Source organism: Trachurus japonicus, chromosome 16 (assembly GCF_045865225.1).
Source record: "Trachurus japonicus isolate A0001 chromosome 16, Traja_1.0".
NCBI lineage: Eukaryota > Metazoa > Chordata > Actinopteri > Carangiformes > Carangidae > Trachurus > Trachurus japonicus.
The window spans coordinates 23129311-23147200 of NC_140922.1; the positions used below are offsets into that span (position 1 = coordinate 23129311).

At 39.7% G+C, this 17890-nt stretch overlaps 2 protein-coding genes across 3 annotated transcripts; both read right to left on the bottom strand.

Annotated features, from left to right (window-relative positions):
* Positions 1–1306: 1306 nt before the first annotated feature.
* On the bottom strand, positions 1307–9909 carry sult2st3 (sulfotransferase family 2, cytosolic sulfotransferase 3). Of its 2 annotated transcripts, none has more exons than XM_085802640.1 (6): positions 9693–9909; positions 2801–3009; positions 2548–2674; positions 2143–2237; positions 1571–1751; positions 1307–1445 (listed from the first exon to the last, which is right to left on the bottom strand). In XM_085802640.1, exons 1-6 carry the CDS (start codon positions 9826–9828, stop codon positions 1333–1335), a joined length of 861 nt encoding a protein of 286 aa, XP_085658766.1. In that variant the 5' UTR covers positions 9829–9909; the 3' UTR covers positions 1307–1332. The 2 variants fall into 2 exon arrangements, with proteins under 2 accessions (XP_085658766.1, XP_085658767.1); XM_085802641.1 differs by lacking the exon at positions 9693–9909 and adding an exon at positions 7324–7528.
* A 2911-nt stretch (positions 9910–12820) lies between these two features.
* Positions 12821–17408, bottom strand: tmem147 (transmembrane protein 147). The gene is made up of 8 exons (XM_085802642.1): positions 17365–17408; positions 16628–16730; positions 16141–16210; positions 15957–16022; positions 15722–15858; positions 15325–15409; positions 14826–14947; positions 12821–13701 (listed from the first exon to the last, which is right to left on the bottom strand). Exons 2-8 carry the CDS (start codon positions 16702–16704, stop codon positions 13581–13583), a joined length of 678 nt encoding a protein of 225 aa, XP_085658768.1. The 5' UTR covers positions 16705–16730; positions 17365–17408; the 3' UTR covers positions 12821–13580.
* Between the last annotated feature and the right edge of the window lie 482 nt (positions 17409–17890).

Consider the following 17890-nt stretch of genomic DNA (forward strand, 5'->3'; position numbering starts at 1 on the left):
ACATCAAGAAAGCTTGAGAGTCAAGCTTGAATGACTTAGAATGAAAATTTCTGTGAATTTCAGGCTGAGAGCAGCAGTTTCAACATGAAGCAAGTTATCAGAAGTCAACAGAGGACAACTGGGAAAATAATTCACTGTAATTGTTGTTGAGGCAAGATTTCAACCGGCAACCTTCAGGTCTCCAGACCAGCAAGCTAACCACTAGGCTACAGACAGAGACAGTATGTGAGGGGTAAAGAAAACCTTTGATAAGAGGATCACTGGCTTCTGCTTAAAAAAAAAAGTAAGGAGTCGAACCCATGACCTCATGATCAATAAACCTTTACTCTGCCACTTTGCCACAGAGAGCACAGACATAGGCATGTTGTGGAGAACTCTCAGCATTGGGCTGAATGAGAGCAGAGAGCTCCCTGGCTGCATTTAAAAAATATTTTAAATTATTATCTAAGTCTCTTTGCATTTTTGACCAGAATTTTAGCCAAAAGACAAGTGTGGCTACAAAACTGGAGAAAATAATTTGTCTAGAGTTTAATTTGCAGAAAAAGTTAAATATTTTAAAAAGTATAAATAGTTAAAAAGAGAAAAGTAATGCCGATAAAGTTAAAAAAAAGCTGCACGTTTTGATATTTGAATTGTTGAAATAGCACAACACCTAACACACTAACCATATGGCCACAGAGAACCTGAGTTACAATGAGCTTTATACTATGAGGAATCAAAGACTGTCCAATGACAGCTGAATAATTGGAATCAAAAGTCAAGCAATGAAGTGAAAAGACTGAGGCAGGAATCGAACCCATGACCATATGATCACAAAACCTTTACTCTGCCACTCGGCTACAGAGAGCACACTGCTTTCAAGACTGTTGTCATTCATTGTAATGTGATGATGTGCTGCAAACTGGTATGAGTAATCAAGGAGATAACAAACACCTGTAACCAATTGAAGGCGGGGGAGGAGAGCAGAATTCAACATAACATAACAAGAGTTCTTCCCTTGGATTCGAACCAGTGACCTTAGGGTTGGCAGGCAGTTACCCTAACCCCTACACTACAGTGGAGTTGTCATGAAGAGAGGTTGAGACTTTGATGAATGTGAGATTTTTTGTGAAAAAGTTAAATATTCTAAAAAGTATAAATAGTTAAAAAGAGAAAAGTAATGCCGATAAAGTTCAAAAAAAGCTGCACGTTTTGATATATGAATTGTTGAAATAGCACAAAGTATGAAGGACTAGAAGAAGACCGTAAAAAGGCGGAAGAAAATGGCCAAACAGAAGAACAATAGTGTGACTGCTTCAGCAGTCACACTAACTAGCTGTAGTATCTGCAGGGTCAAACTAGATACTTCAGAGCCATGTCCTCCCCCTCCAGCTCTTTGGAAAGGACAGATGTGAACCGGGCCAACTGCTCTGGGCTGAAATGTTTCTTCCAGTCTCCAGTAACACCTGGCAACAACAACAACAAAAAAACACATGCACAAAGACAGTCACAAAAACACAGTATGATGTGAAAGAGAGCCGGCCTCCAGCAGGTTATCAGTGAAATGCACCATGGACAAACAGAGCCTCACCTTTCCTGAGGAATGGAGATTTGTCATTATCCATGTACACCTTTGGCACCAGGCTAAAGTTGGACATGTTGTTGGTCTTCATGGTCTTGAAGGAGCAATGTTCTGCTATCTTCTGAATGGCTTCGTCACTCAGGTTTTTTCCCAGGAAATCAGAAATACGCCTGAGAGCATCAGGTAGCCCCTGGAAGAAGAGCACATGGTTACATGTTTTCCAGCTGTTAGGTCAGATGTCAGGAAATACAACAAGTATCCACACACTGACACACAGATGGACAACAATATACTGTAAGTGTGCTGTCAGGGCCTGAAAAAGAAAGTGGCCTGTGACAATGGCCGAATGACATGATAAACCACCTGAAACTTCATCACCACAGTGAGATAAGAAATGTAAAAACCTGTCTGTCTATTGGAACAGTCTGAAACATCCTGTTGACCTGTGTTTGAAGAGATCTTTGTTGGTAAAAAAAAAAAAATCAAATATCATCAGTCCTCCAGCAACTCTGGCCTAAAACTGTAGAACATTGCCATTAAAAAGTCAGCATTTGTTAATGAGACTGCGTGACGTGTTGTACCTGATTCATTTCTTCATATGTGATGAACATTATTCTGTCTCCCAGATCGGTGTGGCTCCAGCTCTTCACGTGGTCTGTCCATTTTCCAAACAGCACTGCAGACAACACAGACATGATGACATTACAGCATAATTGCAATCAACAATCTCCAACCAAATAAATGACAGCTCCTCTCTCTTTGATGCGGGACAGAGGGATATAGAAGATCTTTTGTACCTACAGCCATCAGGCTTTTTAATTGTTCTGCAAATGTTAGACAAGCTGCTAGACAAATGAATTTCCCTTTGAGAATTAGTAAGGCAATTCATATTTTTATTATTCTTACAAACAACTGCTCTGCATAGGTTAAATGACAAATAAGGACTATGCTATCAAAGGTTCCCAACTTTTCATGTAACCTCTGACCTCGGCCATCCATGAATTTCTCCATGAACTCATCAAACGTTCCTGGATCCTCGAGGAATGCAGCCATCTGGTGGAAGTAGTAGGAAGACACCATGATGTCCTTGGGATTCCTCATGACATAGATCACCTATGGCAGACAGCCAAGGGACAAAATACAAACAACACAAGTGTGATCTGTTTAAGATATTAAATATGAGATCAGATTAAGAAAGGTACATGATGGGAATATCTTGAAAAGACTCCTATATAATACCTTTGCTTTGGAGGCGTGGAAAGATGGCGGCATGAGCTTGTAAGGCAAATGTGTGACCAGAGCCCGTGGAGATGCCAGCTGATCCACAATTTCTGCCAATCTTTTCTCCTCCAGCCAGGGAACCCTGTCCCAGTTAGGGATGGTTTGAATCGGTGTCAGATCTCCACCATTCAGCACCAGCGGGAGGATCTCCTGCATCCAGATTGTACCTGCAGAAAATACAGAACAGCAATCCATCACTACTACACGGCCCGCAGGAAGCATTTACTTCTCCTATAGGGAAAGGAAACCAAAAGAGTGATCAAGTGATGTTATATTGTCTAATTGGGAGATTTTTGACATTTTTATTACCAATAGTTGGTGGTTGAACACAGAACAGTTCAGGTTTACTGACAGAGGTTTTTGACACGTGACAAGCAGGATATAGGACATAGATAATGGCACAGTGACAGATTAGCATCAGGTCAACTTCAAGACACTAAAGTCGAGAAAAGGTTGCCAGGTTTTTAAAAAGATTTCCTCTTTAGACATAATGTACCTGATTTTCTCCAAGTGTAATACGTTCCACAGCTTCCTCAGCCACATTTCAAATGTAGGAGCCCTTTCAGATTTGACATTGTGGGCAAAAAAAACTCAAACTGCCTTTCCTTATCCTCAACATCCCCCGCTTGACTGATTTTTTTTTTTTTTTAACTATTTTTCAAATTCTCTTATCGGTCACAAGTGGCTCCGGACTCACTCAAGCTTGATAATTATCTTGAGGACTAAGTGCAGTGTGGACTTTTTCTGTAACACTAAGGCTACTTAGTTTTAAAGAAAATGAATGTTCAAAGCAACACATCTGTCTCAAATAGACACATTCACAAGTTACATGTAACACTCAAAATGTGCTGTTGTTACATTCCTGAAATGAGAAAACACAACTGTTCCCATTGCAAAAATAGGGTTTCCAATGGAAACAGCCGTGTTTTGTTTCTGGACCTTTCAAAGCACAAGTCAAAGAAAATGTTGTCTTAAGGTTTGATAATTATTTCATTTAATGATGGTGTATCATTCCTTAGGCTATTCCGAATAGCTGCCAGTTAATTCCCCAAACAAATAAGACTCATAAATCATGCACCAGAGCTTGACTGGATAGGACGGTGTAAAGAGACAGGGAAGCAGAGAGAGAGACAGGAGGAATTACATCAGGCGAAAATCAGCTGTTCTTTCGTTCTGGGGCAGACAATGTTCATATGGGACGTGTTCTAACATGCTCACCACCTCTTTACCGTGAGCAAAATGATGACTATAGTTTGTGTATGATTATGGTTTGTAGTGCACTGCCTGTTTGTAAAAAAAGTGATAAGGACACTTATTTTTACGTGCTAAGAAGGTTTTTGACAAGGACGTTTGTTCCGGATGACCAACTGGAACAGATCAAATACGTGAGGATCTTCATATGAAGATATCATCTGTTCTTATAGGAAACAACTGGGACAGGACTGCTGTGGAAAGTAATGTCTATATTATTATTTCCTTATCTGACTCCCTGTTGTTCCTCTATCTCTGCCAGAGGGCTGCATTTAACAGACTATAACAAAGAGATGATTTCTGTACTACAGTTCGGAAGTCCTTTTGCACACATACTGAAGGTTGTTTGCAAATGTATTCCCTTGAGTCACTCGAGCAGTAAAGGAGCAGTTCATCAATCACTCACCGTACAGTACAGACATGTTTTGAGAACTCATTACATTCTTAAATTGAGAATTCAAATTGCAGCCAGGCACTGAGCTGCTGGTGCTTTAACATTGCGATATACTGTACACACTCAAACCTTGCACTGGCCCGGCCCCCAGGCTAACTCAAGTCTGACTCACAGTTGATCTCCATTAAGATGTGTAATTTTGGACACTATAATCTTACTGTGACAAAAACCTAGTTAGTGTTAATGCTAATAAAAGTATTAAAATAATCATTTAAAATAATGCAATTGCATGTCACGTGCACAGCTATCATGCTCTTCTTTCCACATCACACATTTTGGCTTGTTAACATTGAGCATTAATGAAGGAGCTGTTTTTTCTACTTAAATTCTCCAAAAAGCCTTGACCATGTGTCAAGTGAGCTGACATGCATTAATAGGAGCCTGAGAGAAACCTTTGCTTTTCCAACTGTCACATTTAAACTGTTGTCTATATGAAAAAGGCCTTTACCACTCTCTTTACTCCTTGTGTCAGTCCTTCTTCAAACTTCAACTAGCTGAGGAAAGTTAACTAAACGTGATGATATATTCCAGCTCAAGACATATGTCACATTGTCAACATGCAAATGTTCTCAACTTTTTGTGTCATGAATTGGACATATGGAAAACAGTTTGTGTAATTTTCTCACTAATCACTTTGTTATTGTACATGAAGGGTTTTTGATCCAGTGGTTTCTTCAAAAAGTCAAAAATCCTTGCAATAAATTAAAAATAAATAAATAAATAAAAGTCTTGTGATTCACAACTATGAACATAAACCACACTGACTAACACTAGGACCAGTACCAATACTGTTCTTACTCATCTGCACCTGGATTCATGATCAATTTACACAGATTTACAACAAGGCAACAACATGTATTGTACTTAAATTTAACCTTTTACATCAAAGTAAGTAAGACAGACACACTGTACCTGACTTGGGGTAAGTGGCAGCAAACACATCAGTATCTTCTACAGACAAACTTTGGGCAAATCCCAGGCTCTCCATGGAGTGACAGTGAGAGGGAAGGAGCATGCCGCCATATCGAAAGTACAAATCTGTGGACATGGCTCTGCTCAGATTAGGGTCTAGTAGTCCACTCTTTAATCCTCTCTGCCAGTATCAGCTCTGACTAGTCTGGGGCCGTTGACTCACTGTTTTGGTAAGAAACCTACCGGATCCAGGGCGAGAGGGGCAGGCCTTTCCACCAAAATAAAAGCACCAAGCTAATAAAATGCGGTGAAACTCTTTAATTTAAGGAATATCATTTACAAGAAAGTCCCTGAGCCATTAAGTTAACCTTTTACTTTTATTGTATTACAAGTTAATGTCTATTTTATGAGTTTTATGTTGGTGGACACTTTTACTCGGGTGAATTTGGTGATTTCTGGATCCGCTATAAGACGGGAACCAGAATGCAGACAAAATTCGTAGTTAACAGACACCAGACTCTTCGCCTCGCTGAAGAGCCTGCTGATGCGAGGCTCTGACATCTAGCTCTTCTTTTTTATAGGTTCTGGTTGGTTGGTTAGTTAAACATCTTTTTTTCTTAAAAAAACACACAATCCTGTAAATTATAGGAACATCATGTCCTGGCTCAGGAGCTGAAGCCTTCAGGAAACTTTAAGAACAGGGTTAAATATTTACACAGGAGGCATTTTGAACCCATGTTTTTGAAGGACACTTCATCTGACACTTTTATAGTGAATCCTAGAGACTATTTGTTTGAACGAAGACGTTTCGATATGTCACAATAGTAAAATCACAGGGTTTAATAATTGCATCAGGAATGTGTTAACTTCATATAGCTGCTTTGGTTTAAGGATCCTATTGTGCATGCTGACTCAGTGTCATGCTGACAAGACTTACCGGGTCACTTGATCAGAACTGTCATTAATGTTCCTGTACTTTCTCCCATGACAACAATAAATGTTTGCTGATTCAGGGGCAGTACCCAGTGATGCAGAGACAAACTGTCATGGGGAAGCATCATAAAAGCTCAGAGGGTTAAATGAAGTGACGTCCGGAGAGACTGACACACTTGCCTGCTTTCCTTTGAGGATGACTTGGGGCCTAAATGTGGTGAGATGATCATTTCAAGAAATACTTTGCCAGTGTAAATTTAGGCTCCTTAGAGAAGGATTCACTGGTATCTGATGATAAATGTAATGTATTATTTTGTGATTTTGGACTGCCAAAGCAAATAATGTGAAGTTACAGCTGCAGATGTAACATCTCCTGGGAAAGGGTTGAAAAATACCAAAGCACTGTCGAAACAGTCCAGGCAATGAACCAAAAATAGTAATAATTTGTGGGAAACGCTAATAGGAGAGATTACAATGCAATGATAATCTATGAAGTATAATTTGTAATGCAACTGATATGAACGTGGGGGTTTCTGCATAAAATCTTTTGAATGTGCTGCACTCCGTTGTGGTGAAATCCAGGTCTTTGGTCTGAGGAAGGAAGCCCGAAGTGGTGCTTCACTTCAGACACCACAGCTTAAGTAAGAGAAACATAACATGATAATCATTAAGATCAATATGATATTAAATCAAATTGCATTAATTCACAAGAAATGTTCTTCTGCATAATTTAACTAGTAGGTCTACTTGCAAATGACAAAATGAAGATGCAGAGGGAGAAAAAAAAGTTATGTTGAAACCTGTCATTTCTGTTGCACACACCACCAGCAACACACACATTGCGCATGCACGGATTGTAATAAAGACATGGCATTGCTCGACTAGTCTAGTTAGCAGTTTGTATTACATATAGGCTACATTACACACCGACCTGACTTCGGGTACGTAGCAGCCACGACGTCATCGTCTTTGAACGTAAACTCCTGCGCAAACTTGAGGCTGTCGGTGGAGTGCGTCTCAACCGGACACAGGAGGCCGTGGTGGAGTATGTACATGTCTTCAGTGGACATTATGCCGCGAGGAAGAGTGTAGTTGTGTGTGCTTTCCCTCCAGACAGTGTCCCCCCCCTCCTGTTGCAGCTTCCCCTACCTCCCTTTCTCTCCCTCTCTTCCTCTCTGGAGGGTTGGGTTCAGCTCCAGCTGCACAGACTTGCACGGAACACCGGCGAAAACACGGCTCAGAGTAGCCTCAGTCAGTCTGGATAACTAAAGCCGAGATACACGGACTTTGTTCTGCTGGTAACTGTCTGTAGCCCTTACCCAACTATACACTCGACACGCATCGAGTTCAGTTTTTACTCTGACAGCACCTCCACTTCTCCGCCCACTCCGCACTGTTACCAATACCAAAGTCAGTGGAAGCCACATTCCAGTTTATGGTCACAAGATAGACGTTAAAAACAGCAGTGATATATAAACAATCTTCTATCCACACTATACTACTACTACTACTACTACTACTACTACTACTACTAATAATAATAATAATAATAATAATAATAATAATAATAACAATAATGATAATAATAATAACAATAATGATATTAATAACAACAACTATTATTATTATTATTATTGCTGTTGTTGTTATTAAATATTAGTATTAGTAGTATTTGGTTATTGTTATTATTACAAGAGCACTCCAGTGTGCAGTTCATGTTTCACGTATGTGCGTGTGTATACATCTTATGATATAATCTGATAATGATAGTGAAGGATTTAATAAATAATTCTATTAAATCATTAGCCATCATTATCATTTCATTGGCAGCCAGAACAGGCTAGGCAGAAATGTTGATTTGTTGATTAAAAAATAAATGGAAAAAACACATGTTCACATCCACATGTACAAACCCAGACTCAACTGGATTGCAGCTGATGCCAGCTCTGGTGCTGACTCTGCTGCCTGCCTGATGTGACTTCACATTTTAGTGGCTATTAATAACAATTTTTGCATTTTGATTTGCATCATTGAGTTGGTAGAGTTTTGTTTATGTATTGTAAAATAAACACGCAACATCAAAACAGTTATTAATGGAGGTATTACTGTTACTTTATTATTTGCAAATGTGTATATCAATCTGTGTGTGTGTGTGTGTGATGAGATTTGTAAATGCGTGTATACTGACATTTGTGTGTATACATGAATCTGCAAATGTGTGTTCAGAATCTGTGTGCGTATCAGATTTGTAAATGTGCACCAATGCATAAATTGGTATGTAAATCTGTAAAAGTGTAAACAAGTATTCACAAAAAGTGAAGAGGTCTCACTTAAATTAAACCATTTGGTTTCAGAAAGGTCATTTCTGAGAGTGGATATAATGCATGCCTTATCTGCTTATCTTTGCTAGGTAACTAAACCATAATCAAATGAACACTGGGCCGTGACACTCATTTCAGTTAAATTATAGGAACACACAGATCATATTGTTTTCACAGTGATACAGACAGAAAACAAGATAACCATTTGTATCCCTCATCTGTCATGTTTCATTCATGTTTAATAGGATCATTTTGCTAGCTAGAGGGGTTTTGCCTGATTGGCACATTTATTTCCACTGTTTGACACTAATTGGCTCAGGCTTTAGGAGCTATTATGGTTATTTCATTTACATTAAGTACATGTTAAATGGATATACATTTATTTAAAAAGGAACTGATGGTGTGTATGATCCTGATTATGATTTACAATGTTGAAACTAATTTCTGTTTTCTCTTTTGAGGTTATCAACCTGATAGATTCAACAACAAGCAAAAATCAAATAAAAGGAATAAGTTGAATTGAGTTGACTCCTGCGTCCTCTGTGCCAAGCCTGGTCGAGTTCAGGCAGATGAGGTCGAAATAACTCGACAATGCTGATGCTTTTATTATTCTACTAGCAAATTAGAATTAGCAGAGTCTAAGTTAAGTCTAATATCATGATGCCAAAACGGTGATGTATTGATACAATTTGATACAGATCTGTTTATAAAGCACTTTTAAAACAACAACGTTGACCAAAGTGCACAACAATAATGATAAAAGATACAAGATACAGACAATTAACACAGATTAAAACAAAAAAATTTAAGACCAATTAAAAAAACAAAAAGCGATCCGCAATCACGAGACAGAGAAGGCCAGGGAGAACAAGTGGGTTTTTTAAAAAGTGTAGATAGGCTAGTACAAAGTTATCTGCCTGTACGTGTGGAAAGGTTCAAATGGGGCAGCTAAAAAGATATGAAAGTGAATACACTGTACCTGATTTGGGGTATGTCACAGCAAAAACATCGGTGTCTTCCACAGAGAAATTTTGGGCGTACTCCAAGCTCTCCATGCTGTGAGCCTCAGGGGGCAAGAGAAGGCCATGGTATTCAATGTACCCAGAGAAGGACATGATGAATGTTCCTGCATCTAGGTCTGAAGCTCTGCAGAGGGAGAGGGAGAGGGAGTGGCAGACTAAACACTGCTCTTCGCTCCTTCGCATTCCCTTTCCCCTGAGCTCCTCCTTTCTGAATTGCACCTCTCAACTGCAATTTATCAGCAGCTTTCTTATTTCTGATTCAGGGGATGGAGCCTCTGCCAGATTAGAGTTTATACAAATACACCTTCACTTAAAAAAAGTCCTCTTTTTTAGGATTAAATGATAGAAAGTAAAAAGACTCTCGAAAGAAAGACCAGTACGTAACAGTGTAGGACCCTCACGAATCCCCTCTTTGTGCTTGTGGGTACCCAACCTTATCGAGTCTGTATCTTGACCTGAAGAGTTGCAGTGAACCGGTGTTAATTAATTCCTGGGATATAAAATCCTGTATATAAAAATGGTACTAACTCTTTATGATTTAACCTGCGTGACCCAGGGTTAGGGGCTACTCTTAATCCAATTCTCTCTGGAATCCAGAAAGTCAAACTAATGTCAATGGGTCACGTGATGCAAGCAGCCACCACACACAAACGACAACATTGTATGGACACAGAAAGTAATGTATGTGTGTGCGTGTGTTAGGTAACAGCCCATTGTGGCATTTCAATAATGAGAGCTTTGTTGGACTCCAGAGGCCCTCGCTGAGAGAGAGATTAAAAAAAAGAAAAGAAGAAGAAGCAGAAAAACTCCAGGCAGGCGACCAACTCTGAGCTGATGGCAGAGTAATTCTGTGGTGTGAAAAGCGGGTCGAGTAAATCAGCAGAAGAAACACTAAAATGTACTTAAACAATTTGAATGTTCTTATAAACTTTCCCTTTGTGCACTCTATAGTTCAGTTTCTCAGAGAAAAAGATGATTCAGTGCCAGGGCAGGTACACTATATTGCCAAAAGTATTTGCTCACCCATCCAAATCATTGAATTTAGATGCTCCTAACATTTCCATGGCTACAGGTGTATAAAATCAAGCACCTAGGCATGCAGACTGCTTCTACAAACATTTGGAAAGAATGAGTCGCTCTCAGGAGCTCACTGAATTCCAGTGTGGTACTTGCTGCATCCAAGCCATACATCACCAAGTGCAATGCAAAGCGTTGGATGCAGTGGTGTAAAGCACGCCGCCACTGGACTGGGGGGCAACCACCATTCCATCCCACATCCACCAATCCGACATTGGGCTCTAATTGTCTAAATGGCAACACTTAATTTTCTATCAAATGTCCTGTCATTCCCACAATTTTTGTCTCCTATGGTCGGAATGACGGTATTTTTTTCTTTTTTTAAACATCCTGCCTTTCCGACAATTCCTTTAACAGCGTATTTTTCCCCAAAAAGATTTTGCACTGGTTGGGCTTAGGCAATCAAGAAAGGAGATGGTTAAGTTTAGTAAAAAGACCAGTTTAGTAAAAAGACCAGGTAGAGGCTAGACAGGCAGACTAGTCCCTGTCTGCGCTCTGCTGCGTAATTATTACGCACAACCATGTGGTTCCTCATTCCTCTCAGCATGTCTTAAAGAAGGGAGTCACCTGTTGAGTAACGCACATTTCATATATTGCAAACCTTGTCGGAATGGTGGGATGTCGGAGTGGTGGGATGTGGGAATGGTGTGATGTCGAAATGACAGCATGTCACCCACTGGACTCCAGAGCAGTGGAGACGTGTACTCTGGAGTGACGAATCACTTGTGGAAAAACTTGACTGGCCTGCACAGAGACCTCACCTCAACCCGATAGGACACCTTTGGGATGAATTAGAGCGGAAATGGCGAACCAGTCCTTCTTGTCCAACATCAGTGTCTGACCTCACAAATGCGCTTCTGGAAGAATGGTCAAAAATTCCCATAAACACACTCCTACACCTTGTGGAAAGCCTTCCCAGAAGAGTTGAAGCTGTTAAAGCTGGAAAGGTTAGGCTGACATCATATTAAACCCTATGGATTCATTAATTAATGGGATGTCACTCAAGTTCATATACTGTACGTGTGAAGGCAGACGAGCGAATACTTTTGGCACTATAGTGTACCACTCTTTCCATTCCAACTACCATTACAATAATGAGTCAACTGTCCTCTCTGGAGTCCACAAGCTCAAGCAAGGTGACAACAGCATCACTTTATGTTCGGATTTGTTTATTATCTTTTGTCCCAATTAGAAGAAAAAAATATGAAACATGTCCTTACTGTTGTACGTGATAGTTAACATAGCTGAGGCATTATCTTTCTAAAATGGTGCTTTGGTGCTGCAAAACCTCTGGGCTTAACTAGTTTTAGTTACTACAGGTCTCGAGATTTGAATAAAAATAATTTTCCCCTAACGTAATTAATAGAATCACTACTTCTTGTGGATTTTTTGTGGAACGAGGAAGAAAAGGAAATTAATTGAAATGACTTCTGACCGGAGGCGCAAGTTTAAAAGTAAAGACACTCCCTTCATTTCTTGCCATGTTCCTTCATCTCCTGCCACCACTCACACTCGTTTCGCTGGATTTCCTCCGTTGCTGAATACAAAAGGTGTTTACCAATTCTATTATATTCTTTATCCCCCTTTTCTTCAACATTCGTTTGACCTGATTTAATCCCCTTGCTGGATTGCATTCAGGTTGTTCTTGCTCCGCTCTCAGATTACCTGCTCAGGTTCAGGTGTCTCTGGCTGTCAAGTGTAAAAGTAGAAGCGTGGGAAGAGCTTAAACTTTTTGCCATTCATCTTTAAATGGCAGAAACAAATCAAGATGCTGAAGTGAGCCACACATTATGTCAAACACTTTACAGTTAGAGAGGATTTAAAGGACCTTTTGACATGGGGTTGTGTGAGGTGAAGCACTTTAAACAGATATTATACTGTTTTATAGTTATACATGTCCCTGAAATCAAATTTAGCAATATAAAGTGACTCATTTTCTTTTTTCTGAAATATAAGAGAATATTCCCAACTAACATTTAACACTGCAGACCAATCAAGACATTGATAGTGAGGTTAAGACAAAAGATATTTATGTCAAAATCATAGAGGTTTACAATTCAATATAATGTCATGACGCTGAGAAAACCTCAGTTTACTTATAATGCAGGCGCTTTGAGTTAAACCTTCAATCTTCTCGACAGTTCAGTTTAATTATTAGAAAACTCTCGTTACAGTTTTGTTTTAACTACATGTACATTTATTTGTATATAAATAAATTGATAAGTTCATGGCCACATTGAATTATTAAATTACTTCTACTGTAAATCACCTGTTACAAATCCACTCAGTGTATTTCACTATCTAATCTAAGTATTTACGCTGGCTCATTAGACAACACATAGAAAAAAAAATGTAATTTATAAAGTCTGGTTTCATTTGTGGTCATTCCGATATAAAAGTCACCTTTTCACAAAACAAACAAACAGTTTAGATAGGCCATTCATACTGCAGAAGCCTCCTGATGTCAGCCTTCATCCAGCACTTTTAACTGGTCGAGTGAATGCACGTTTACCATCACTGGACCAAACAGGCTGATCAAAACAAACTGAAAGAACCTGTAAGTGCATCAGTCGGTGGCTCATGTCTGTTTTTACATCAGAAAAATCCAGCTACCCAGTACCTGAAAGTATTTCCCAGCAGTCTTTGGTGTGGTACGGTAATACTTCGCCTGATGTTGAGTCATGGGTCGGCTTCTGATTTCAGAAAAATGTGGTCCGCTGCCTAGCAAACAGACTGCTGAAGGCTTATCTCAGGGTGCTGAGGTTCATTTAGTTGCTGTGGACGAGGGTGACGAAGAGGAACAGTGAGCAGAGAGAGATGGCACCAGTGAGCACGGCTTTGACCAGCAACACTGTCCAACTGCCCAGGAGGAAGACGTGGACAAACAACCTGAAAACACAGACAAAGACATATTGTTGGCTGCGACGTTTAAGAACAAAACTATGAATTGTCATTCCTGAAACTGGATATGGCAGCCGCAACAGACAAGTATGCAGATAAGAGCTGATTCAACAGATTCCTGACATTTGTTCAGTGTTGCACCAGTTCCCACTTCACAATTTTGAATTTGATTTAAGCTCATAGTCTAAAAAAAATGTATTTGATCATTTGGAATTCTTTACTGCTGTAGCTGTTCATTTAGACCCCACAGTCAGATTTTTTTCTCCTATTGAAATATGCAACTCCTGTAGCTGTTTGTATTGCCTGACACGTGCCAGGAGCTGTTCCTCTGCCAGTTCCCCTCCTTTTATGTTTTCTTTAGTGGTTGGCAACCAGCTTAATGTTTCACATCCAGCTTTGCGTGTGTAAGTGTTGTTTGCTTTTGGCAGAGAGAACAATGGGCATGTTCATGTTCAACACTTCGAAACTGATTCATTCTGCCAAACAGCAGAACATTTTAATTATCAGAGATTTTTTAATTTCCATATTTGTACTTGTCTCTTTACAGACACCCAGTTAAGCAAAATGCAACGTATGTACTCCAAGTAGTCCAGAAAGGCAGACAGGTCATGGGCCATCCTGACCATATCTTTAGCCAGGAGTTTTATTTAATGCCTTCGAGACAGCTTGATTTACTGTTTTTAAATCCTCTCAATTATTATTATTGGTCATACTGTTGCTGCTAATTAGTGCCATCCTGTGGTCTACAATGGAAACTGCATGGAAATGATATTGGCATGGAGAATGCACTTATTTGGCTTCTTGTATAAACATATATACAAAGACTGACACTACTCCCATTAAATTCCAGGATGTGATTAGCTTTGCGTGGGGGTGAAAGGTTAGCGTACCTCTCCTGACTGAAAAGGTAAGAAATCAAATGTGATAAAAATGACTTCCAGCAGTCTGGATACTGACTCCATCCCTTTAAGCTCCAGCTGTATTATACAACAGCAATGTCACACTCTTGAAGTTTCCTTTACTCTGCATTTCAGCACTGTTCATGCTGTGTCTGCAGGTGTGTGTATTTGTTGGTGTTTAGCAGTTCAAGTGTAAGAGTGTGTGAGACTCACTCCATTAAGAAGGCCTTGTAGACACAAAGGGCAAGAAGCACGGTAACAGGCAGCCTGAAGCTCTTAGGAAGGTCGTATCGTGTAAACATCCACACCACTGCCGCCATGGCAATATAATGGACCTACACACATGGACAAAACTGTTAGTACCCTTCTGTTAAAGAAAGAAAAACCCACAATGTTCACTGAAGTAACTTGAAACTGACAATGGTAATAATACATTTAAATATTGAAAATATTGAAAATCAACTACATTTTTTATTATTATTATTACTTTTGTGAGTTATTATATGCTATATACAAAGTAACACAACAATGGATACACTGAGAATGCAATGTTTTGAATTCCATGTTTAGCTGAACGTGTAGACAGTTACTTTATCAGTCGATCTTTGCTGTCAACAAAGGGAGTGGATGTGAAAAAAAAAATATGCAGAAAACAGAAGCGAGTCAAATAAAAACTAAAAACTGAGGGTGCAGAAAGAGAAGGGCTACTTACCAAACTGATGTTGGAGTCAAAGCTCATCTGGATGTATTTCCAGTCAAACTCAATCCCTCTGGCGCCCACCCACAGAGGAAGACACCTGAAGGTTTTGAGTTGATATTCTTTAGTTGTTATTAAACCTTTATCTAACCAGATAGAGACCCACTGAGATGTGGGTATCTGAGTATCCCATGCAGTGCCAATTCAGTGGTGCAGGAACGTAAAGGTAGAATGGCTCTTGGTTCTTTAGGGCAGAAAGTGGCCAAAAAGAGCCTTATAGATCAAATATAGTTTATAGGTTTGCATGGGGCAACTACAGCCTATTACAAACCTCAAAGCACAGTGGTAGTCATATAGTAGTAGTAGTAAATGAAGCTAAAGATTCTTCTAAAGGATCGGTGTTATTACTCACCTGGACATGACCAGTTCTGCTGTTGCCCAGCCCATGGCAGCCACCATGATCTTGTACTCTCCTTTACCAGCGTTACGCGACATAACGAGATGGAGGCCCAACAGGTCTGCCAGGTCCACTGTTGCCTTCATGAATTCCTGAACAAACCCACCCAGATTTTAATCACTGCATTACATTTTTGGCAATAATGTTAACGCTCATTCCTGATGTTACTATGTTGCAGTTCAACACTCACCCCAACAAAGTCATACACTCCAGCTCCTCCTTCCCATGTGGGGAAAAATGTTGCTAAGAACAGCATCTGTAGAATAAAAAGAAAACATCCTTATACACACAAACAAAAAAAAACACAGAGAAGCTAGGGGAAGATGTTATGGTTTAATCTGGTCAGTTTTCTTAATTTTATTCCAGGTACTAACCTTACAGAGCTGGACGAACAAGTAGGTCGCACCAGCCTGAACACATCTCCAGAAGGCATTGTACTCTGAGCTAGGAGGACAAACACACAGAATTAAATGGTAGGACTGTAAAATAAGGAGGTACAAAATGCACAATTTATGAGATAAGACAGGTCAGGCCAAAATTTGCATCTCGCCATACAATATTTTATATGAGTGCAATTATAATCAAACTAAAAGCACACATTATGCTGCCAAATTCAAGACCTTACTACAGAGTCCTAAGAGGATTATGCAGAATCCCTCCCAAACATCTGACAGTACTAAGAAGATTGTTGACAGGGTTTTTCTTGCTCTTCAACATATGTTGCTATGACTGTGTTTATGATTACCTAAAAATCTATTTTCCATATCTTACTGTAATATTTTAAAAGCACACAGTCGGTCAGTCATCGTACACCGTCCATGTTGCAGACCCCCACCCCACCCCATTCAAGCAGATACTTACAGGCCACTGCACTTGTATGTTATAAAGTAGGGGAAATAGGCCAGAGCAAAGCAGTTTCCAAAGTGGAACAGTGTCATGATGCCTGGTCACAAAATGCTGCTCCCTAGAGAGAGGGAAAGAGAGAAAGAAAGAGAGAGATTGATTAAGTCCCCCAAAAACATTAAAATGTCATCTTCTCTGGGACTCAACTCAAATGACATTTAGTTTACAAATTAGCCTACATGAGATTGAAAACCGGTGATTGGTTATTTGGTTGTTTCTTTTTGCCTGCAGTATCTGAACACACCTTGATCAATGCGTATATTTTCAATCCAACTCTTAATTTTTGTCCGTGTCCTTTAAACATTAGCTACACCGGCTGATGGTTACCATGTTAACACTGTGTTGCCGTTGCCACACACAGGTACAATAAACATACCAACACTGTTGATTTACACATTGTAACAAAACAACAAATCTGTCAGGAGCCGATGCCAAACGTTTAACAGGTAAATATACCCATCGATCAATATACAAAGCGATAACACCGTGTTAATGTCATTAAGGAAATCTGCACACTCGCTAGCTCAGCGTGTATCCCAGCCGGCGGCATGGACACGAAGCTACAGTCCGTTCACAAGTCTCCAAGACTGTTTTATTTCCTCTGCCGGTTAAAACACGAAGCTGTTTTTAATGTAATAAACATGAAATACTCATAAAAGCTGGTGTAAAACAGAGACTTGTGTGTCGGTACTCACCGTTATAAATGAGGAGCTAAGAGGAAGCTGACTCCTTTCCAACCGTCTGACAACCGGAAGTTGGCTTGGTCCGCCTAGAAATGCGTCCGACTGTAAAACCGGAAGGAACCCTCTTCTTATTCTTCTGGCGTGCAATTCATGGCCACAGTGAAACTAGTTGAAATATCTAGAAACACAGTTTTTGGTTTTATTTTTTAAATTTTTTTTTTAAGCTGAGTTCCACATCAGTCATTACTACAAATTCATTCTATTAATTCAGCTCATCCACTGACTAAGTTATGCTCAGAAAATACAACTAATTGCCTAGGTCCACTAGAATTTAAACCCCAAAACCTCCACCGCGGTAAAGTGAGCCGCTGTTTGATTTTCGTTGGGCGCGCGCTACAGTAAATACGGTAAACACGGTTCTCGAGCAAAGTGAAGGTCCTGAAAGATACATAAAGCCTATGTGCTTTTACTGGAGAAATGTGGAGGAAAATCACTTACAAGATTAATCAACTTTTTAGTTATATTTCACTGCCGTAAA

Excerpts from the sequence above, each read along its gene's own strand:
- sult2st3 (XM_085802641.1), bottom strand. The coding sequence starts at position 7,462 with ATGTCCACTGAAGACATGTACATACTCCACCACGGCCTCCTGTGTCCG. Across the intron at positions 2,238-2,547 it reads GAAATTCATGGATGGCCGAG|TGCTGTTTGGAAAATGGACA; the intron begins GTCAGAGGTTAC and ends TGTTGTCTGCAG. Across the intron at positions 1,752-2,142 it reads CATATGAAGAAATGAATCAG|GGGCTACCTGATGCTCTCAG; the intron begins GTACAACACGTC and ends CTCTTCTTCCAG.
- tmem147 (XM_085802642.1), bottom strand. The coding sequence starts at position 16,704 with ATGACACTGTTCCACTTTGGAAACTGCTTTGCTCTGGCCTATTTCCCC. Across the intron at positions 16,211-16,627 it reads ACATACAAGTGCAGTGGCCT|CTCAGAGTACAATGCCTTCT; the intron begins GTAAGTATCTGC and ends TTGTCCTCCTAG. Across the intron at positions 15,859-15,956 it reads GAGTGTATGACTTTGTTGGG|GAATTCATGAAGGCAACAGT; the intron begins GTGAGTGTTGAA and ends GGGTTTGTTCAG.